At 39.8% G+C, this 24,061-nt stretch overlaps 1 protein-coding gene across 1 annotated transcript in view; it reads left to right on the forward strand.

Moving 5' to 3' along the window:
- The window catches only part of Wdr49 (WD repeat domain 49), a 106,853-nt gene that overhangs the window by 30,756 nt on the left and 52,036 nt on the right, over nt 1-24,061 (forward strand). The window contains exons 5-7 of the mRNA XM_038347937.2: nt 709-876; nt 2,642-2,790; nt 12,454-12,687. Coding sequence (XP_038203865.2) covers nt 709-876; nt 2,642-2,790; nt 12,454-12,687 — 551 coding nt within the window. The remainder of the gene's footprint in view (nt 1-708; nt 877-2,641; nt 2,791-12,453; nt 12,688-24,061) is intronic.

The following is a 24,061-nucleotide window of genomic DNA, read 5'->3' on the forward strand; positions in this document are numbered from 1 at the left end:
TTTCTGAGCAAAAATCAAGAGAGGACCTCTGTGTGGATAAAAGGTGGCATGTCCAAGGCTGGCAAAAGAGCACTTACTCACCTTTGGGAGTCTGTGATTCTGACAAAAATGAAAGCCCATCATGACACATGAGGATTGGGCCTTTATTGCTCAGGAAATAGGATTATTATGCTTCACAATATCAGACACGGGGTTAGTCACCTTTACCCGAATCTTAGCTTCACTTGGGATCATACCAGGTCTGAGTCCTGGCCTATCTACTCTTAAGCATTCTAGATTGGTCAAAATTTAAATAAATTGTCATTTCCTCATGAACCATAGCAAGCAGATGCTTGCTGGTTCTTGTTTGCCTGTTTCAGGTCTGGGGAGAAGAGTCCACAAATTGGATCACCTCTTCATTTTCTTCTACAGCATGCTCCACGACTTTTGCGATGAGCGCTGCTTTTGCTTGTGTTCCATAAAAAGAAACAAATGAATAAACAAACAAACAAAACCTTAAAGCATGTCTAGAGTACAGGATAGTCAGATTGGAGAATGTGCTATGGTTCCTTGCTGTAAATTCTTTGGTTGGAGGGAATGGGTGAATAGGCTCTTCTGAGTGTGGAGAAGGGTCATCACACATGATATTTTTACTATTACATATTTAAATATTTCTATTTTTCTATTATGTAAAAACAGCTTAAGATTATCTTTTTATTTGTTTTTCAGTTGCTTACAGTGCCTCTTTAGATGCTTTCATTTCCAGCACAACCAGCAGTACAAACACTGTGGTGCTGGCGTGGAGAGAGAAGGCAAAAAAGCTCCTTAAAATGACACCTTTCAACATTGCCCAGGGCGTTCATGCTTTTGATTACCACTCTCGGCTCAATTTAATTGGTATGTAAAATAAATCACGATAACTATGAGGGCCTCATAAATTGTCTAGGATGCATATTTGTATGCAGGGAAGTACTGCATCTTGTTGCTTTATTGCCAGGGAGACCAACTTGAGCAGCTCACATTTTACTGCCTGAGAATGTTTGATAATGATGCATATGATGTGCAGTGCGTTTGAATTACACTGGGGTGAAATATGAGAAAGCACCCCGATGCTTTAATGAGTCTTTTATTAGAATTGGTAGGGGTGGAGATGACATAGGGAAAGAAGACAGTTTATACAGCATCTGCTATTCTGCCATCTTCCTAACTCTGTCAAATGCTGCTCTCAAGCAAATCCATCACTTTCATGACTCTCACACATGTGAGCATACACACATGCACACACAGCATATATACACTTGCACACATCAGTATAACTGCAAATATTAGATACTTTTCAGAGTACATTTTCTAGTAATTTTTGAGAATTTATAGGCTATCATAGCTTTAGTTTATTAAGGAAGTATTTTTTGATGCAAAAGGTATCAGAAATATAAACTTTTCCAGGTATTAATCTTTTAAATTAAATACCTAGATGTTATGAAAGTTGATAATTTGATCTATGGATATGTAAGTCCAAACGTTATAAAACCGACATGCAGATCTGTTATAGAAAAATCAATAGAGTAGTTATAAAGAGCCTCAATAGCCTATGGTATGGGTCATACAATTCCACATTCAGTAGTTAGCATCCACAGGAAAAATGCTGTTGTTCATTAAGCAAACAGACACTTAAAATAATGAATAATACTCAGCTGAGATTAACACAGACCTGGTGAGATGGGATGATTTACAAGAATACTCTAAAGTATATCAGAGAAATCTGGGGGGGATTGACGAATTAATTTGGCAAGGACTCAAATATCACCCCTTTAACTCACTGGCTGAATAGTTATTTAATTCTTCTATACTGATCTGTTTGGAATTTGCTGGAAAACATAATAAGTGCCAGTATATAATCAGTTTAAGACCAAGACAGAACCAGAGAGTTAAATTACATCATACATGCTTGCATAGTACCTAGCTTGATCTTGAGATGGTCCCTGGTTATAAGGGAGCCATGATAAAAATATTTGATTTCACAGTAAGCCAGGATGGACATGTTGGTGATTTTTGGTGGCTTGTACATACTTGATTATTTAAACAGTGGTAAAATAATATACTCTTAATATTTCTATTTATTGACTTGTGACTTGTGAATAATTAGTTCTTTTTTTTTTACCCCCTAAATACCTATCATCCTGTCTAAATTTCTTTTGGTCCAGAAATTGGGAATTTGGGAGCTAGGAGGGGAAATTGTATTCCCTCTCAGGCAGGCCTTGGGTAGGTTTCTAAATGAGACAATCTTTTCCCCTTCTAGCCAATGAAAACTCCTGCCTCAAATCAATGGTTCTCAAACTGTGGGTCATGATATCCTGCATATCAGTTATGTACATTATGATTCATAATAGTAGCAAAATTCAAGTTATGAAGTAGCAATGGAATAGTTCTATGGTGGTGAGTCACTACAACACGAAGAATTTTGCTAAAGGCTTGTAGCAATAGGAAAACCGAGAACCACTGCTTAAGGTCAGCTCACACCCATCATTCAACTGAATCCACAATTTAGTTGGGCAATGACAAAGTTTTCCTTTCTTCAAGACAGGGTGTATTAATGTTCACGTGAAAAACTGATTTCACAAGGATAATTTTAAAAACATTTTTTCTTTTGAATTCTGATCAGCAACAGCTGGCATCAACAATAAAGTCTGCCTTTGGAATCCCTATGTGGTCTCGAAACCAGTCGGTGTTCTATGGGGTCATTCGGCCAGTGTCATAGCAGTTCAGTTCTTTGCTGAAAGAAAACAGCTTTTCAGCTTCTCCAGAGATAAAGTAAGTCACGCGACACCTCTAATTTTCTGCACTCCCAATTCCTAATCTTCACTGGGCCCTGGATTTCTCTGAGAGGTGTCAGTTGTTCATGCGAACTGGCTAACTGTGAAGGCTTGGGGGAAAGCTTCATTTGGAACAAGTATTGATTGGTGGTTACTTCATAAGAATTCTGGGCAAGTGAACAAAAAAATCATTTCATTAAATTTTGTTCAAATGATATATTCACAGGTTTAATTCTTTTAATTTGACACTCCATATGGCACATCTTAAGAGCATCCAAAGTTCTCATTAATTCCACATGGAAAAGAATGGATGTGGGGACAAGAAAATGCTGTTTGGGTAGAGTGAAAAGACTCAGTTGGCTATCATCACCTTAATTTGAAAGATTCATTAAATTATAAATTTAAGCTAATGGAAAATATCAAGTATACAATAAATTTTAATTAAATGTCTGGTTGATGACCTTGATTGGACTGTTTTGTCTTATTTGGAGATTTTCGGGATCTGATTGAGAGCCTCACACATGATAAACACACACTATACCACTGAGTTATGTTCTCAGCCCTTGATGGGGCAATTTCAATATTGTGGAATATGAACCAAGAATCATGCAGTCTAAACTGAATTCTGAGTGCACTATAGTATCTAATTAAGTAAATTTCTTAATCTCCAAACACTTTTCCTTTTATGTGTTATATAATTTCCATTTAACATAACTCCATACATTAAAGATTCAGCCGAAATTATGATTGATTTTTGGCAAAACGGGTAGCTCAGTGGTGAAGAGCACTTGTGACTCTTGCAGAGGACAAAGGTTATTCCTTGCATCCTCATGGTTGGGTTCACAACCACCCATAATTCTAGTTTCAGAATACTAATGCCCTCTTCTGACCTCAGCAGATACCAGGCAAACATGTGATATATTTGTATATGTACAGCCAAACACACACACACACACACACACACACACACACACACACACACACACACAATTATAGATTTCAAGATACTTGGCTATGAAGAGAAAAGTGGATAATAAGTGGAAATAGTCTCTGATATTCAGAGAACTTTTTTCCTGTGTCTGAAGAATCTATCTGTATAATAGGCAAAACTATGAAACTTAGAAAATCATCTTCAACTCCTTAGCCGTGTCCCAGTCTTCCTAGCTATTGTAACTTACTTTTCTTTTTAGCTATCATAGAAATCCCCCTTTCCCTTAAACATTACCAGTAATCTGTCAATTCTTGTTTATTCTATCATCAAACTCTGTTCATCATCTTGCTCCTTTATCAGCTGCCACTTTTCTAACTTTAAAAAAAAAATCTTGGCTTTGCTGGGAGTGGTAGTGCACTTGGGTGGCAGAAGCAGGTGGACCTCTGCTCATTCAAGGTCACTCTTGTCTACAGAGTAAATTTTAGGCAATCCAGGGACACATAGTGAGACTCTGTAAAAACAAAAGAAAACAACAAAGCAAAGAAACTCTCATTTCTTTAACTCTAAAAATACTGCAAACATTGCTGTGTCTTCTTACTGCAGAAGTTTCCTTCCATTCTACTAATAAAGAAGTTTGAAAAAAAAAACAGATGAACGAATGAGAAACTGTCGGTCTCTCAGTTCTACCCTCCATTTAGCTGACATCTCTGAAATTCTTAACCTTTCACACAAAGCCCTTCTCCAATTGGTCAGTCTACTTCACTTCTTTCTCTTCTTCTTTATTAATTCACATGCGAGCTGTATTAACTCTTGGCTCTTATCACAGTACAGTTTACTGGCACTGCAATTCCATGGCCTCCTGGAGTTTCCTGTTCTCTCTTATAACCGACAGAGGTGTTTGTCAGCCTTCAGATCTTCTGGAGTGGCTCCTGTAGACGTGGGTGTTTCCTTCTGTGTGCTCCAAATGTTCTTAATTAGAATATTATCATCATTAATTTGCTTCCTTAAGATGTTGGGTTTTTTTTTAACCTGTATTCTCAGTATCTTTCATAACCCCTTACATACTTTAGGTTTTTTTCTTTGACTCCATGTTTCTAGCTCCAAATGAAGAACTATTGCTTTGGTCGGAAAGTAGTAAAGAAACTCGGTATGAGATCTCTTAGGATGCCCTCCTGGATTTAGTTGTCTTATTTTCTGAGGTCCTTGAACCGTTTGTTCTGATTTCAGTTACTGAACACTGTGTTTCTATATTTTATCTTTAAATTTTGACTGGAAGGTATTGGTTACTTGTTAAATTCATTCTTATCACTCCCAGGATCTAGCACATATTAATATTATAAACACACGGTGGAAGATAAAATATAAGTAGTGTAACTCTGAATTAAGATTTTTAAAGTGAGGGACTGTATCTTCCTTGGATTGCGCCATACATGTGCAAGGTCCTCAATAAACTATAGTTAAGTGAGTAAACCTGAATCAGACAAAAGGAAACAGATATCAGATATTTCATCATTATGAAGCTCTGCGAAAGCTGTCATAACCGTAAAGGCAAGTGCAAAAACATGTAATTTGAATCAGGATTGATCACATACAGCTGTGATCAATATTAAGACTACCTGGCCTATTTCCAAAGCAGTTTTGTCCGTCAATTTTCACTTTGGTCTCTAAACTGTGGTGTCATTATAAAAACGTGTCATGCTGTCCCTCAGGTTGGTTGGAATACATTTCACTTTCATGAATCCATGACCATCCTTATGTCTACAGCAAACGGCAGGGCTTTCTGCCACTGGGCTAAGTCTCTGTTGTGTTACTGCAAAATTCTCTTGGATGTTTTATAGGACTGTAGCGAAACTAGAGCTCCAGGGAAGATGAAACGTCATCTTGTTTCCTAAAGGGCCTCTGATTGGATAGTACGATCATCAATCAGTTGCCAAATTAGAGGATCAAAGAGAGTCAGATCTAAACAACTTCCTCACAATATGCGCTGCAACGTTAGTTCTTTCAGAGAGCTTGTTCTATTGTCACTTTTTAAGGGAGCAGAAACCAACTTTATTCCTTTAAAATTTCCTATCATGATAAATTATCATAGTCTGATGTAATTTTTTTTTTTTGGACTCCTCCTAAGCTGTTGTTCTTAACATGTTAGTGACTGGGGGAAAGGCCCTGTTGGAAGCTGGTCATCTGCTCATTTATAGGAGGAATTGTAAGAGCAGGAAAAGATTTCTTTGTTGGGGGCTTACATTCCGAAGAATGCTGGATTCAGCTCCTCTTTGTTCCTGAGCATTCTCTCATAAGATGCTAATCCTGATTTGGCCATCATGATCATGTTAATTTTTAATTTAATCCTTTGTTTGAGGTACTGATTTTCCCAGATCCTGGCATCTACTCTCTAGAACCATGGTTGGCAAGAGAAACACTGGGGGTTTTTGTTGATGACTAGACGTTAACCATTGATCCCGACCCATTCCGTTTTCTATCCGTTCATCTACGGGTAAAGAATTTTCATTTTGTTTCAATTGCACAAGTAAATGGCTTAAGTTTTTCCTTTAAAATCTACAGATGAAGAAGATGTGTGGAGAGCAAGGTGGTTAACATCTTTCTCCCTCCTCCGTTAAAGCCGTTTCTCTCTCAGGAAACAATGATGAACCCTTGATGTCCCTCTTATACAGTGCTGTTATATACTTAATATACTATTGTAGTATGTTGCTATATTCTATTTTGTGTGTACGCATAGATACAAGATGGTACTTATTGTTTGTATATATGTGTATCATGCACAATATGTTTTTCTTCATTATATTTTCCTAAACTCTTGAGGACTGTGGCCACCCAGACCCTGAATTTCCTGTGGCCCCCTGCCTGCTGGAGTAAACAACTTGTTTCTCTATGCTTTCAGCTGCTCTGAGCAAACAACTTGTTTTGCAGCTGCTCTGAGCACGAGACCCTCAGGTTCCTGGTGGCAGGGGAGTGGTTTCTGGTGGACTTGCACCTGAGAGGTAGGGCGTGGCCATTAGTCAAGGAGACCATATATAAGCTGCCCTGGAACACAATAAAGAAGACATTCTTGGGGAATTCTTGGCAATACCCCCCCGCCCCCCCCCCCTCTCTCTCTCTCTGTGTGTGTGCGTGTGTGTGTGTGTGTGTGTGTTTCAAACTCCAGGCTCTTGCCCAACTTGCAAACCATACCATAACACGTAGCATGCAGAGCAGGCATTGAATCACACTAAACAAATCTCATAGAGACCTTTTTTGAGAGTATATATATTATGTATATAATAAATATAATGTCTGCATATATATATATATATATATATATTCCCTTTGTGCCACTCTCTCTTTTCTTTCTCTTATATTTCTATTTTATGGTATAGTTGGCCATGATTCTATTATTTAATCACCAGCTAGTTTAAATAGTATTGTTTCTTATTGATTCTTGACATTCTTTAAGTAATATCTTGATTTCCTCCAATTTTTCATTATCTTTTCCTCACTTTCTTTAAGAGATTTATTTATTTTCTCTTTAATAGGTCTATCATCATCATAAAATTGCTTTTAAGATCATTTTCTTGTGCTTCATACGTGCTGGCATTTTCAGGGCATGCCATAGTGGAATGGATGGATTCCGACGGTGACGTATTGCTTTGACTTGTTTTGACTGTGTTTTTAGACTGATAAGATTAGGTATCTGGATTTAGAATAATTACAGTCTGGGTGCCTATTTCTGGGATTTTCTTTGTTGAATTGGTATTTTCTTCCTTAATTTCTGTTTCCTTTCTGTTCTGTCTGGGGTAGCCTGTGGTTAAGTAAATCTTAGCCCAGATTGGGGTCTGGAATTCAGATGGCCTAGATGACCTCTGATCCAGCAGGGGTTTATGCTCAAATAAGTAGCTGGAGTTCTGGCTGTGTGTGTGGCCTCTGACCTGGTTGGGTATCCTCTGAGATTTAGGATGCTGGCTTAGCTTCTGGTAGAGTAGGAGACTTCCGTTTGGTTTTTAGGGGAATGGCCATGTCTCTGAACTTCAGAATGCTGTTCTGGTCTCTGGTTGAGTAGGAGGTGTCTGCCAGAGGTATGGGCTGGGGCATGGTGATGAGGAGAGGAGGGGTGGTTATGGTTATACTGGGTGAGCATGGGCAGGCAAGGGGTAGGGCAGACTTACCATGGATTCCGGAAGCTTGCCTGACCTCTGGTGGGTTAGGAGAGTTTGCTTTTAAGTTTGGGCCAGAATATGGTGATAAGGAGAGGGGCTACTGATTCTTGTGAGCATCTTAAATTTGTATCCACTTACTTTGCTTAAAGTGTTTATCAGCTGTAGGTATTCTCTTTTTCACTTATATTTAAAAGAATTGGAAAAAAATAAGAGGGAATGAGAATAATAGTCATGATAACATCTAAAATTGATGTCAATGAACTTGACTTAGTTGGAAAATGGTGCTCTTGTTCCCAAGGAAAGAATTACAAACTGTAGTTTTTCTTTTTTAAATGTTTATTTATTCTTTTATAAATTCATAGACATAATTTCTTTGACTAAAAAATCCATTATCCCATTTATCCTCTTCCACTTACACCAAATCCCTTCTTCATTCCTAGTTTTCGTTCTAATTTTATGTCGTTTGTGTGTTTGTGTGTGTGTGTGTGGTGTGTCTGCCTATCTGTCTCTCTGTCTGTCTGTGTAGGTCATTTGCTTGACGGGGCAGTGAACCAGTACCTACACCAATATGACATCCTCTCCCCCTGCAACTTTTAGCTGCTCCTCTGGGAGGACAAACAACTGTGACTTGATTTAGGATAGAACCTGTAGCTGATGTATTCCACATAAACATTCTTGTAAGACTATATCCAATTAAACAAAACAAGTGTTTATTGATTATGGTTTTGCTTATTACTGGAAGACCTAACTATAAATGGGGCTGTTCTATAAGGTTGTACAGAGAAAAGCCAGCACCTTCAGTTCCTGTCTTCTTATTTTTACACCTAAGCCATTTACCTTGGAACTGACTTCCAAGCGCCAGGCTTCTGCATTGCAGTCTTCAAAGCCTGCTAGCCAGCCACATCCTCATGCCTCTTCTCTATTTTTCTATTTTTTCTGCACTGTTATGAACACTAGAAAGCTTCCCCACACATAATAATTTGAGTCAGCTTTCTCTCCCTCCTTCGCTTTTCTGTCATTATTTGGAAATTATGAACCTTTTAAAGCCATGTACCTTGAATTAAATCTTAATCTGGTCCTGAGTCAGCTTTCAAAGTGCACTGAAAACAATCTCTGTCTGTCGACACATTTATTCCTGCACCTCCCTATTCACACAACTACTTATTATAAATGTAATGTGTGCAGTAAACAATGAAATCTTTGGTTATTATAGTTTTATTAGTGTCTATGTAAATGAGAGCGATTTTGCCAAGCTCTGGCAAGATTCTTCTAAAAAGCCTGACTACAGAGTGCTGGCCTACACCTTAATCCAGTCCTCGCAGTTGTGATTTGGGACGATGTAGATAATGGGTTGAGCAATTTCACTACATTCTCCCCACACAACTGAAATAATTTCTGAGTTGGCAGTCGTGTTTTCATAGGAAGGGGAGGGAATGGATGGATAAAGTCAACACATGCAAGATCATGGACCTGAGCTGGATTAAAGTAGGATCCAAGTACCTGCAGTCTCAATGGATTGGCTTCGACTTCTCACACACATAAACACGATGGTCATTATAATCGCGCATTATTAAAAAGTTGACAGTCGGTATGAAATGAGGTGAGGAAGTTTATCTTTATCATTATGTGAAAACAATTTGCTTTGATAAAAAAATCAATAGTTAGGATCTATTTTCCCAATTATGTAAAGGTGGAGGTGAAATGAAGAGCCCCAAACAGGCCCTGACTAATCATAACAAGAACCTGACTAATGGGAATTTGTATGGGCTCTATAAGTTGCTAGGTATCAAAATGTAAGTAGAAACAGCACATGTGGGTAAAAATTTAAATTACTGAACAAATTGTTAAATATGAATTTTAGGAATTTATCTATTATTCTTAGTAAAAAACAATAATTGACAAACAAGAAGATTACTATTAAATATATTCATATTTTACTGAATGTGTTGGTGCAAATGTCTATTCCTAGCACCTGAGAGAGAGAAGCAGTAGGAATAAAAGGTTTCAGATCATCTGCAGGTACACATCAAGCTTAAGGCAAGCATAGACTACATAAGATCCTGTCTCAAACAAAACAAAAAATTAAATATAAATATATACACATTAGGTATGCTGTATGTACATAACTTACTAGGAGCCTGCTAGTTTGTTCCCGGCTGCTTAGCCCTAAAATAATCACACAGAAACTATATTATTTAAAACACTGCTTGGCCCATAAGCTCTAGCTTCTTATTGGTTAATTCTTACATCTTAGTTTACCCGTTTCTATTAATCTATGTATCACCATGTGGCTGTTGCTTACCAGCTAAAATTTCATCCAGCTCTGGAGGTGCTACATGCCTTCTCCCTGACTCTGCCTCCTTTCTCCCAGCATTCAGTTTAATTTTTCCCACCTATCTCTGTTCCCTTGTAGCTCAAAAGCTACAAGGCCCAAAGTAGTTTCTTTATTAACCAATGATATTCACAGCATGCAGAGAGGAATCCAACATCATGTGTAAGTGAGAGTGTACGTGTGTGCATACATTTGCATGTGGAGGCTGAAGGCTAAGGTCATATGTATTTCTGTAACTTTCCACCTGATTTTTTGAGACAGTCTCCACTGAACTAGGTGATCACCAGTTGCCTAGCCTGGTTGGCTAGCTGATTTCTGGAATCCTTCTGTCTCTACCTCTCCAGCACTGGGAATATAGATATAAACTGCACATGGGTGCTGCACATCTAAATACAAGTTGTTAATTATGAACTGTGTTCTAGTTTGTTTTCTACTGCTGTGATAAACACTATGGCTTAATGCAACTTGGGTAGGGAAGGGTTTACTTGGTTTTCATTCCTTATATAATTGAAGGCACATGGGGAAGGAACCCAAGCAGCAATCTTGAGTTAGGAACTGAAGCAGAGTTTGGGAAGAGTGCTGCCTACTGGCTTTCTTTCTTTCTTTCTTTCTTTCTTTCTTTCTTTCTTTCTTTCTTTCTTATCCTTCTTCTTTAGTTCTTTCTTTTGTCTTTCTTTCTTTACGTGCTTCGTTATTGTGCATCTTCTTTATTCCTTCTTATTTTCCGTCCTTCGCTTCTCTTCTTTCTTTCTTTCTTTCTTTCTTTCTTTCTTTCTTTCTTTCTTTCTTCTTTCATAAAATCTGTTGGCCTCAGTGTCTGTGCTACTAGTGTTATATTTAGGAAGTGGTCTCCTATGCTAATATGTTCAAGTGCACTTGCCACTTTCTCTTTTATGGTACTCAGTGTGGTTGGTTTTATGTTGAAGTCTTTGATCCATTTGGTTGGTTACTCCCACAAACTTTGTACCACTGTTGCATGAGTGCATCTTCATTCAGGTTACCGTTGTAGATTGAAAGTTATGTGCTGAGTTTGTGTTTACCACTCTCCTTTGGTAGCCTGAATGGTACCCTCTAAGACCTAAGCCCTAACTAGCCAGTAGAGGTAAAAGCTGTAGGTAGGCACCAGCTTGAGTTTTCATTGTTTAGTGAATTATGCAGGCATTGTTTACAGCAATAGAGCCGTTTGCTACTCTGTTTGTAATAAGCAGAAATTAAAAAACAGAAATTAAAAACAGATAGATATATATCAATGGATGAATAGATAAAAAACATGGTACATTTACACAATGAATATTATTCAGTTGTTGGAAAAAAATGGAATCTTGAAATTCACTGATAAATGGTTGTAACTGAGAAAAATCATCCAGAGTAAGGTAGTCCAAATCCCAAAGGCAGGCATGGTATGTATTCATTTATATGTGACTATCAGCTGTTGAGTCTTCTATAAATATGCCACCATTCATGTAACCAAAAAAGGTTAAAAACAGAGTAAGGAACTGGGGCAATCTGAATGAATCATACCAGTAAGGGAAGTACAAAAATAGTTATGGATGCGTGAAGAAGACTGGAATGGGAGGGTTAAACAATGGGATAGGGTGGAGATAGTGGTGGTGGGGAATATGAGGACAGATAGTTAAAACTAAGACCCATTTGAGGGGTTGTATGGAAGCCTAATACAGCAGAAACTTCCTGAAATATACATATATGAAGGTGATCTAAATGGACTCACCAAATAATGGGGAGATGTAGCTGCAGATGAACATTTCTTGTCACCAAATGAAGCCTCTAGTTTGGTTAATGGGTTTCATCTAAACAAGTTATTGGTAAAAGGGGTCCCATGGGAACCCACAATCAATCTAGGCTATTGCCAAAGATATTGGTTACTCCCCAGTCTTAATGTTCTTAATGCAATCATACTTGAAAATTTACTTTTAACTTATAAAATAACATAGTCATAGGGTCTGGGATTCAGGCATGAGCATTTGTAGGGAAGAGTTTTTTACTTTCGTCAAGCCTTTACTAAGCCTATACGTTGATCCTGGATTTGAACCCTCAGTGCTTTCTCTAGTGAAGCTTGTAGGTATTTGGGGTAATTGAAACCCAAAACACCAGCATCATAACTGAAACACAAAGGAATCAGTGCCGTAGAGACTATAACCAGGGTCAAGAGAGAGATGGGAAGATACTGTAGGAACAGAGTTATAATTAACACGTTTATTCGATTTTCCCTTTTTATCACCTGTTGCCCAGGTCCTGAGACTCTGGGATATTCAACACCAGCTGTCCATTCAAAGGATAGCTTGTGCTTTCCCGAAAGGTCAAGACTACAGGTGCCTTTTCCACTTTGATGAGAGCCACGGACGACTTTTCATCTCCTTCAATAATCAGCTGGCCTTGCTGGCCATGAAAAAGGAAACCAGCAAGAGGGTGAAGAGCCATGCAAAAGGGGTCACCTGTGTCCTTTACCATTCCCTCCTGAAGCAGGTAAAGGCACTTTATTCTCTGCTACTGTCTTGACATACCCCCCCCCCCCCCCAGGTCATTGGTTCCTTTCCTCAATTTAACCTAACATAAACCCAACGGTAATGGCCACCTTCTGCTGCAAAGAGAAGTTTTCTTGAAGTGTATGCACTGCACGGATGAATGGGTATAAGGACAAACATTTAGAGTATACTTAGGGATTATGTTGCTTTAGTAAAGTGGCAAATGTAGGTTCTTCCATCGTGAACAACATGAAGACAGCAAAAATGACCACGTCAAAGTGGCCGAGGGGAAGACTGCAAGGCCGTAGAGAAAAAGCAAAAGGCCACCAAGGAATGCTGAGAGTGGAGAAATCGTTTTCCCCAGGGAAGAGCATATTATTTCATTACCCACTATCAAATTGTCATTGCCAAAACCATACATACCAGTCACATTAGATAGACAGAGCAGGACATATTTAGGAGTATATATTTTAATAAATATCAATACATAACAATAATTAATGATAATAAATTAATTGAAAATAGCCAGGGAGGACTTTCTGGAAGGGTTTGGAGGAAGGAAAGGGAAGGGAGAAATGGTATAATTATATTATAATTTCAAAAATATAATTAAAAATATAATGGTGAATCTAATAAACAGCACACAGGCAGGAAACGATTGAACACCACATACTCTTCTGCAGTATGTGTGTTGTTTCCAGGTGGATACCAAGGGGAATGTCATTGTCTGCCTGTCACAATAGAATCACAATATTTGGGTTAAAGCCAGCACAACCCAGAACATAATCATCTTCATTAACCTCTAGTTCAGGTTTTGAACCAAAATGCAGGTGAACGTAGTTATAAAATTTCCTGTTAAGATCCTCTTGCATCCTCATGAGAAGTTCTGAAATATGCATGAAATGTAATTAGCAGAGATCCATTTTCCCCCGGCATATTTTACACCAGTGGCTCCAAGCGGCAGCCTGGAATATATTCATAAGGAAATGATTCAGTTAAATGTGATTCCACTTGGTATGCAGCACGGGTGTTGTTTGTCTCCCACCACTTTAATGACACTGCAGCCTTTGCTTATGAGATCGCTACCTGAATCTCAATGAAGCTCAGCTCCTCCGGAGCTTGAGGCCACACAGATCCTGGCCCTTCCTGGAGGACAGAAACTTCTTCCAGCCAGACAAGCTGGTGGTGGGGTCAGTTGTGAATCTGGTTTCTAGGCACCACTGACATTTAGTCTCCTGCCATGCTCACCTCAGGCCCCGTGGAAAGAATAGAGTGGGAGTGGGTCAGGAAACAGATCTCCAGCTCGTGGACAATTAAACAATAACTCCAACCCATTCTTGCTTCCAAAGGCTGAGGAGGCTTCTGCTCTGGCTCAGAGACACGGAAAGCACTTTGTTAATAATGAGCATTGTGTCACGCCACCACTTCAAACACTCGGTTTTCTGGTTATTCTGGGAGATAAAAATCCTTGACAAAACAATTCCGTGCCAATTCCATCTGCACAGCAACATTCCCCCGCAAATGTTTTACTGAACTTCATGAAGGCAACTGGTTAATTTGGCTCCCTGGTGGCTGCTGAGAGCTGGCTGCATTTGTTTCCTAGAGAACATTTTGTTAATTGAGATCGGCAAAGTGAAAATGCCATGTTTGTGTGTAGATCCTTAAGATCCTGTGTTGTCTAGCTATACGATGAGCCACACTCCGTGAGGCGTTCAGCTGGCAGTATGCAGGAAAGAACTGGAATCTTCCACTTGGGAGTTGAAAATAAAACCAAGGTTACACAGGCAGGCTATAGAGACAAAGGGATCTGCCTGCCTGTGTGACAGATGATTCAGGAAGCGTCCCTGTGGAGTCAAGTGCATCTCTATTTGTCGCTATGCCTTACATCATAAATAACTAAAAAATAACTTTGAAGCACACAGGTCTGTGTATTGAATCAACAGCCTTTCTTAGCTACTGAGCTGGCAAAAAAAAACCCACTTTAACATTACATGTTAGGAATATATTCTAGAGAAGTACAGAGAAAATTGTATTCCTACAGTCCTTAACAAGTTACTACTTCAGAGTAGTTGGGCAAAGCAAATAACATGCTTTGAAGATGTATCAGGTGTAAAAAAAAGTTTTCCCCAACCCCTAAAAACTCAGGGAGACTGTTGTCCAGGGCAAGCCTAGGTCTTACTCTCAGATGTACTGTTAGGGAGATACCCATCACAGAACTGAAAATGAAAGAAGAGAGGGATGAAAAGGTGAGCAACGGGACATTGAACAGGAGTTGGGGGGTGCCCTACAAGGTAGCATGGCAATCTCAAAGAGAAAGAGTTAGCTCTAGCCAGAAGACACAACCAGAGCACCAGCAGAGCTCGGGGCTCACTGTGAACTTACAGGGGCCTATCAGTTTGGGAGTTCTTATGGGAGCCCAGATGGGCTACACAGCTTGAAGCCAGAGGATGGACGCTGTTCACCAATGTTTCGGTTTGATCTCAGAAAATAAAGCACAGACTCAAGGCCGAAATAGTTCTCATATTGTGAGCTCAATCCCCAGGAGTCTGAAATCTTCAGGGAGTCGGAGATGTCAAGAGTAGTTTTCCTGTCAGTTCTTCCACAGCTCTTTGGGGGAAAAAGCATTCTAGAGGTACACAATGGCCGATGACGTCATTGCTCTAGCAGTTATGGGAGTGTATGCTGTTGTATTTTAAATGTGCGATGTGATGGATTTATACATAGATGAATGCAAATTTGTCTCCACTATATATTTATGTATATAATTTATTGAATACAAATGAAAGCCATTTTGATTCTACAATGATTTATAAAATTGTAAAGAGATTTCAAGATGGAAGGTTTTGAGAAATACTGAGGTAGAAATGTGGGGGTTGTGACGCTGGTCAGATTACTGGCTTCACCTTCTTAAACGTGCGTCTAAGAGAATTCAGGATCAGAATACAGCACTGTGCGTTTTCCAGGATGCCTTGGAATGCCCTGCCTCTAGTTCTCTTTGCTGGAATAGTTCTCCCAGCTCCGTAGCTCTTCCCATGAGTATCATTGCTTTGAGGAATCTGGTTTTCTTTGTAACTTTCCCAAATTCCTTCATCTTTTGTTTGAAGCACATGCCAGATGATCCAGAATGTAGCCCATTGGCTCCACCTCTGTCTCCTTTTGTGCCATCTTGAAGACTTTTGTTTTGACTAAACTTGACAATAACCTTCTCTTTTGTTGCCATTTTAGCATTTGCCCACGTTTTAATGCTATTTCATCCCTGCTGGGTTTCAGAAGGGACCCCACCATAACATTGTATAAAAGTAGCTTTAGGCATATTTCTGAGAATTTATTTCCATGCCCCCGCCCCCCACAATCCTTCTTTCTAAGAGAAGGTGCTAAGCCAAGATGAGTCTGTTAAAGGCAACTGCACACTCTCACAGCCAGCCAGAGAACAAGAGTGACCCGATGAGGAAGACCGCGGAAAGACCTTTCGAACTTAGTATGCTGAAGGCACAGGTTTCTTAAATGAAAGTTTTCTTAGAAACTCATAATTGTAGGGAATTTTAAAAATACGTATCTCTAATACGTAATATGAAATTGAATAGGAAAAATTTCAGCTTCATGATTCTGATGCTCCTCTTATTAATGCAAGTTCGTATGGTTTTACAGAAGATGATGTCCATTGTCTTCTCCTTTAATATATGTGTAGTCAAGTTAGATAGTTGTTACTGAATTTGGAGATAAATAATGCTTGCTACTTTTATTAGAATCGCTAGCTTGTAGAAGACGTCATTTGTAAGTACTACATGCTAATTATAAGAAATTGAAACAATGCAGTTAAGCTCAACTAAGAAAGGAGCTGATGTCGAGGCTTTGTCAAGTTTTATGATAACTTTGTGCAGAGTGTATTTCACACAAGTATGGTTGTGTGACGCACTTATTAAATTAGTAATATATTGAAAAAGATTTCCTTACCTAGTTCTAAACCTAGAACTACTTCATCATTCCCCCACACATTGTGTGTGTGTGTTTGTGTGTGTGTGTGTGTGTGTTTCAAGGCCAGAGGTTAACATCTGGTGTCTTCTTCCACTGCTCTCCACCATATATAAATATTAAGGCAGGGGTTCTCAGTGAACCTAGTTTTAATATTAATATAATTAATATTAAAAATATAGCTAGTTTTGATAGCCAGCCTGATCTGGGAATTCTTAGTCTTGGGACTAAAGACAGGTCATCATGCACATTTACACAGATGCTGAGCTATGGTCCTTGTGCTTTCATGCTGACAGTCCACGTCCCCATCACTCACCTTATAATATTTTTAAGAGGCAGAGTAGTATCTTTTAGTATCTGATTTTTATAAATCCACTTTCTTTAACGGTTATTTTGCCCTTATGATGTTTTGCATGTAAATATATTCACACTCAAGATTTTTATTGATTAGAAGAAGTCCTTGAAAATGGATTTCTAGGTTAAAGGATGTCCATGTTTGATAATTTAATACACAGCCTGCCTCTTGAATTTTAGCATTATCTACCCTCCAAGTGCACACGTATTAATCTCATCTATGGTTACTTCAAGGGATTTGTTTGACAGTGGCCATCTGGCTTCCTTCTGTGCTCCCATCATCCTTGTCGGTGGGTGTCCCCATAAAGGAGCACAGATCATGGGCTGTGGAAAATTTTCAAACTGGGACTTGTAACTTTATCCAGAGTGAAGCTATTTCTGAGGATCGAGTCTCACACTTCCATAGGAAATCAATCCCGAATAAAATAATTCATTAAATATTGAGTCACAGGTCCTACCTTCATTTTTGCACATCTTTTTATATGGGTGAGGTAGGCTGATGAAAGATTAAGTTACTTGAGGATTTCAATAGTTCCAGTGTTAATTCTCTCGGTAACTGTCTAATTGTACAGTAGAATTGACGGGTGCTTTATTGCTGCCCTACAAGACTTGCCACATTTTCAGCACTGAGTTCAGTGCAAAGTCAGTAAGATTCCCTTTTGAGCAGCACTGGAAAGGAAACTAATGATGATATTCTCCTTGTGGCCTTATTGTTGGGCTCCATGGGACACATTTTGTGTTTACACAACTTTTTGTCGTTGGCCAACTCAAAACGGTAATTGACTATCAATCAGCCCTGAGACGATGTGCTCTGATCCTGTGATAAAGGCTTATGGTCTACACCAGTCTTATGGGTTTCACTACCACACACACACACACACACACACACACACACACACACACACACATACACATTTGGATGCTCACCTATACCCATACTTATTTTACTGCATGTTATTTGGAAGAAGTAGCACTCTTACCAAAAGGACAAAAGGATAAATATACTAACAGTACCATGCCACCTCCTCCTTATCTACCCACCCAGCTTTCTGGATTTGATGAGCATCTTTCAGGGTTACTTTATTCACTTTTTAGAATGTAAGTTCTGCTGCTATTGCAGTATATAAAGTATCATTATAAGTTTCTCAAAGCTTGCTTATAAATGAAGAGAGTGGGGTGTCCCTGGAAGTGACTGGGAGGGGCACAGTGGACTTACTGCTCCACATTTTATTAATTGAAACAGAAAAGCACTTCTTTGGGGCAGCCAAAGAATTGCCTGTTTCTGAAATCAAATATTTGCAGAAGTTTTTTTTTTTTTTTTTTTTCACTAATAACTTCCCACCAACTCCACCCAGGAGGCACAAAGGAGTTCTTCATGGGGTCCCCCACTGGCGCTCCTCCAGAGGAGATCCACCTGGTCCACCTTGCCTAAGAGGCAGTAACACCTGGTAATTTTAGGCATCAATCAAGTTGGTAACCACAATCCCTTGGTGCTACTATGTTGCCACCCACGACTATGCAAAATAGGGAAGCGCCCGAGGCCAGCCTGGTCCCCAACATTCTATACCCCCATACCTAAGAATATTTTATACCCCCCATATCCAAGAACCAAAAGCAAGGGTCATGGTCTTTTCCCACCAAGGAGAGCCTTTACCACCAGTCAAAAACTGCATGGCGCCTCTTTCATGCCCTGAGAAGCAGGCTCCTGGCTAGTAAAAAGAGAACCCTCGGCTAAGAGAGGTTCCTCACTGTGGGCTGTGAGGAAATTAAAGTCTTCACAGAAAAGACCACCAATTATACGTGCCTGTCGACACTCTAATCCTACTAACCTCTCACTGATCTGAATTCAGGGTGCTTACACGGCTGCCCCCAGCCTCTCACTCATCGACCCACTAGGTCCAAATGCGGCCCATTTTTCCTCCGAATTTTGGTTCTCTGAGGCAAGCAATGACCCCTCTGAGATTCCCAAATTAAACAGGGAAATGCAAGGGCATAAACATATTTCTGGATAAAACTGAATAGAAGGGGCAAGATTCATGGATTATTTTATTCTTATACAAGTGAACAAATACACATATATTTATTTTTGCATGTATTTGAATGTATGTGGATTATTCTATATATCATTTTCCTTTAGATGACTATATATATATTAATAATATATATATATATATATTAATAATTCTAAGAGTATGGTAGGCAGTGATAGCACACACCTTTAAGCCATGCACCCAGGAGGCAGAGGCAGGCAGATCTCTGTGAATCTGTAGACAAGTCCAGCCTGGTCTACAGAACTAGTTTCAAGACAGCCAGAACTGTTACACAGAGAAACCCTGTCTCAAAAAACAAAACAACATAACAACAAGAAAACAAAGTGTTTAAGAATATGCATTATATCGAACGCGTTTGTCATAGGTGATGATGCAGAGCTCTTTGGGGTGTTCTGAAGCTCTGAATACTGTCCACAGGCAGACTCAGCTGGTGGTGGTTTTCCTCCATCACGCCAGCACACCTTGTAAGGGTTGTGCGCCTCCTTGCTACTATTTGGAGGGATTCTGAACTGCTCTCTCTGTTGCCTGAAGTTCTTGTCTCCCAGTTCTCTGTGTAACTCATTCCTTCATGTCAGTTAGCTCTTGCTTTAATTTTGAAGCCACCTGAAGTACTCTCCGCTTCTGCCTCAACTATACTTCTGTATAATTCTTACAATTAATACATTTTCTCTATTTGCCCTGCTTCTTTTTTCCTCCCCTTTCTTCATTTACCTTTTGTCGCAACACATTTTCCTCTCTCTTTTCTCATCATACAGAGCCTTTCATTATTTTAGGTAAGTCTTAGAAATACTTGCAAGCATGTGGTGATCAGTGAATCCAAGGAATTGATATGAAATAGTAGCTACAAATCAACAGTGGAAGAGGTGAAATCTGAGGAACAGAATTTATAGATGGAGAATGGTTGTCTTAAAATATTGGAATCCAGTTTATATGCTAGTTCACGGTATGTTAGCATTCTCCTCATCTCTGCACTTACTGTGATGTAACTCCTAGTGATGTGATGGGAAATGAGAATAAAGGACGTTGCCTGCTTCCTGTTATGGGGCCATAAATAGCACTGACTACAAAAATACCATTATAAGCAGCAATTAAATAACATATCTCCATCCCCTGGTAGTCAATGGCATCGGCTGCTATCACTTTGGATTCCTGCTGTTACTTAGCCCCCTACTTGGGATGCATATGAAGGATGACTCACTTTGCCTGCTATTTGTGGAATTGCAAGAAGACAATTAGGTGACATGGATACAGCTTCTGATTTCTTGAAATTGTCTGATTAGCTGTGACAGCCTTAGATGCGAGGGACAGAAAGATTCCATATCTTCCTAGACCCTTACAAGCTCAGGTACATAGAACGTATTATGTTCTTGTCACAGCAGGTCAGCATGTGAGGCCCATTTGCACTGGAATGTGGGTTTTATTTTTTTTTCATGGTTTATTTTTTTATATTTAAAAATTTCTATCTCCTCCCTCCTCCTCCCCCTTCCCTCCCCTCCCCTCCACCCATACCCCCCTCCCTCCCTCTCAAGGCCAAGGAGCCATCAGGGTTCCCTACTCTATGTTAAGACCAAGGTCCTCCCAACTCCCCCCAGGTCCAGGAAGGTGATCGACCAAGCTGAGAAGGCTCCCACAGAGCCCGTCTATGCAGAAGAATCAGAGCCCAGCGCCATTGTCCTTGGCTTCTCAGTCAGCCCCCGCTGTTGGCCACATTCAGAGAGACGGGTTTGGTCGCATGATCCATCAGTCCCATTCCAACTGGAGTTGGTAATCTCCCTTTAGTTCTGTCCCACCATCTCCATGGGTGAACACACCCCTCACGGTCCTGACTTTCTTTCTCATGTTCTCCCTCCTTCTGCTCCTCATTAGGACCTTGGGAGCTCAGTCCGGTGCTCCAATGTGGGGCTCAATCATTTTCTTCATCTATCGCCAGGTGGAGGTTCTATGGTGATATGCAAGAAATTCATCAGTATGGCTATAGGAACTGGCCTTTTCAGGCTCCCTCTCCTCAGCTGCCCAAAGAACTAGCTGGGGGCATCTCCCTGGAAGCCCGGGAACCACCCTAGAGTCAAGTCTCTTGACAACCCTCAGATGGCTCCCTTAATTAAGATATATGCTTTAGGTGGGGCAACTTCTGTTCTGCAGATGGAGGGCAAGCCAACAGTGGCTGAAGTTTACTCTGATAAAAGACAAGCAGGCTTGAACCGCATGCTTAAAGAGATTTGTTGTAGTCAAAAGCAAGCTCACCAGTGTGTTGCCAGTATTTATTCTGGACTTTATTGCTTATAAAAATCACTAGCTAAAAACAAAGTCCCCAGTGTCCTGGAGTTAAATTACTTTCCTAACCTGCCAATCTGTATTAACTGTACTCCTACTAAACATGAAGTCTTTTCAGGTGCATTGTTTCTCTAATTTTCCAATGTTGCCCTAGAAGACTAGAAGCTAGTAAAAGCAGGCTGAGTATTTGTGACATGGTCAGTTTCAATGCACGGCTTTCTTGCCTTCAGCACGGGAAGGCAGATTTCCATATAATGGAATCAGACTGGCTGTCTGCTGTTGCCACAGTTGATTCAGGTTTTATGCATTAGCTTTACAGGACCAGAGAAGAGTGATACAAAAGGAGGGCTGGTGTGCTGGAGCTCAAGCAGGAGGGCAGGGGAGGGGGTGCGCCATGCAACAGAGAGTGGTAATTGCTGATCCCAAAATAAATGTTTACATGGGTAAAAGGGTAGAGGGGCAAATTTTTTAATATGACTTTTAAATGTCAACTTTAAATACACAATGCAACCAAGGGTGGTCGTTACTGATCTCAGAACCAATGTCTACATAGGCGAAAGGGTAGAGGGGCAAATTTTTTAACATGGCTTTCAAATGTCAATGTTAATATAAACAAATACAATTTCATGTGTATTTCTGCTGGGGAACAGTCATCTTTTAGTACTGGACATATACTATTTGCTTAATTTGATTTGAAAACAATTAAAAATCCTTCACAAGCTTTAGTCTTTTTTTAAAAGACTACTATCACAAATTGCTTTTTATGTTCAGAGAATGTTGTATTTATTTAAAGAGTATGGAATCGTAATCCCTTAGAATTTATGTAGCATTGTCTTCTGGGCATTTTGTGGCTACTTCATGACAGAACTTGAAACAGCTGTTTTACCTGCTCAACACCTGCATTAAGAATTGGCCTGTCAACCCGGGAACTCCTCTAGAGTCAAGTCTCTTGACAATCCTCAGATGGCTCCCTTAATTAAGATAGGGAGATGCCCCCAGCTAGTTCCTTGGGCAGCTGAGGAGAGGGAGCCTGAAAAGGCCAGTTCCTATAGCCATACTGATGAATTTCTTGCATATCACCATAGAACCTCCACCTGGCGATAGATGTAGAAAATGACTGAGCCCCACATTGGAGCACCAGACTGAGCTCCCAAGGTCCTGATAAGGAGCAGAAGGAGGGAGAACATGAGAAAGAAAGTCAGGACCGTGAGGGGTGTGTTCACCCATGGAGATGGTGGGACAGAACTAACGGGAGATCACCAACTCCAGTTGGAATGGGACTGATGGAACAGGCGACCAAACCGGACTCTCTGAATGTGGCCGACGGTGGGGGCTGACTGAGAAGCCAAGGACAATGGCGCTGGGCTCTGATTCTTCTGCATAGACGGGCTCTGTGGGGGCCTTCTCAGCTTGGTTGACCACCTTCCTGGACCTGGGGGTAGTTGGGAGGACCTTGGTCTTAACATAGAGTAGGGAACCCTGATGGCTCCTTGGCCTGGAGAGGGAGGGAGGGGGAGTATGGGTGGAGGGGAGGGAAGGGATGGAGGAGGAGGAGGGGAGGAGATGGAAATTTTTAAATATAAAAAAATAAACCATAAAAAAATTAAAAAAGAATTGGCCTGTCGATAATTCATTATGAGTGGGAGAGAAACTCATGAAACCCTACCTCTCACTGAGGAGTTTGCATTAATAGTTACTCAGTGATGTAGAGACTGGAAAGTTGCCATCACTGTTCAGTTAAATACTTCCCCTTTCATGCTTAGAGATGACATTCGAATTAAATATAGTGCATGATACACACAGACACACATGCACAACTTGCACACACACACGACATGAAAGACATGGCAGGTGAGAAACTAGTGTGAAGAAGGAGTTTGTTAGAAGTGAAAGGGACTAAGAGAGGATAGCAAAGTAAGAGAGTGAATCTGATCAAATCACTTTGTATATGTAAAAATTATGAATCAAATAAGTAATGATTATGTAAGATAAGAGCCATGATATAGTTGAAATTTCAATGTACATTGAACTCTAGTTTCTAAAATTATAATCATCTTCATTCATTGTTGTGATATCAGAAAGTCATATATTATTTTTCTTTAATTCGAATATAAAAGATGAACGAGCTCAATAATAGCCAACAGAAATGAGCCTTAGAAGAGTGGCATGGCTAACTTTTCCAGCTTAATTGCAGCAATGCCATATGCTGTAGTTAGCGATTTACAAGCATTAGTTTCTTTAAGCCATTTTAACAAGGTTTGGGCTAGTTGTAATTATCTCTGCATCACAGATGGGTAAAGTGTTGCCTACAGAGGTTAATTAATATGATTAACTTTCATGCCCAACTTCAGACAATTAACTGGTGAAAAAGACAGACTTGAGCACATTTGCTGGAGATTCTGGGTCCTCAAACAAAATGTAGTGGAAACAATCATATGCTTATGATGATAAAAATATTAGGTCACATTATTTCCAAGATGCAGGCCATTTAACTTTGAAGTCTTCCCCTAGCTTAATAGTAATATTTTATGTCATTTAAGGAATCATTTAATCAGAATTAAAGTTTCAGAGAAGAGAACAAAGCTTAAAAAAAATCTGATCCTGATTCTTTTCTGTTTCTCTGAAACATAAACTTTACTAATGGTTCGTTACTTCTTTCAAGCCCTCCTCTCCTTTCTGCCTTAGAATGACTTGCTTTGCCAAGACTCCCTCACATGCATGACT

Source organism: Arvicola amphibius, chromosome 11 (genome assembly GCF_903992535.2).
Source record: "Arvicola amphibius chromosome 11, mArvAmp1.2, whole genome shotgun sequence".
Taxonomy (NCBI): domain Eukaryota; kingdom Metazoa; phylum Chordata; class Mammalia; order Rodentia; family Cricetidae; genus Arvicola; species Arvicola amphibius.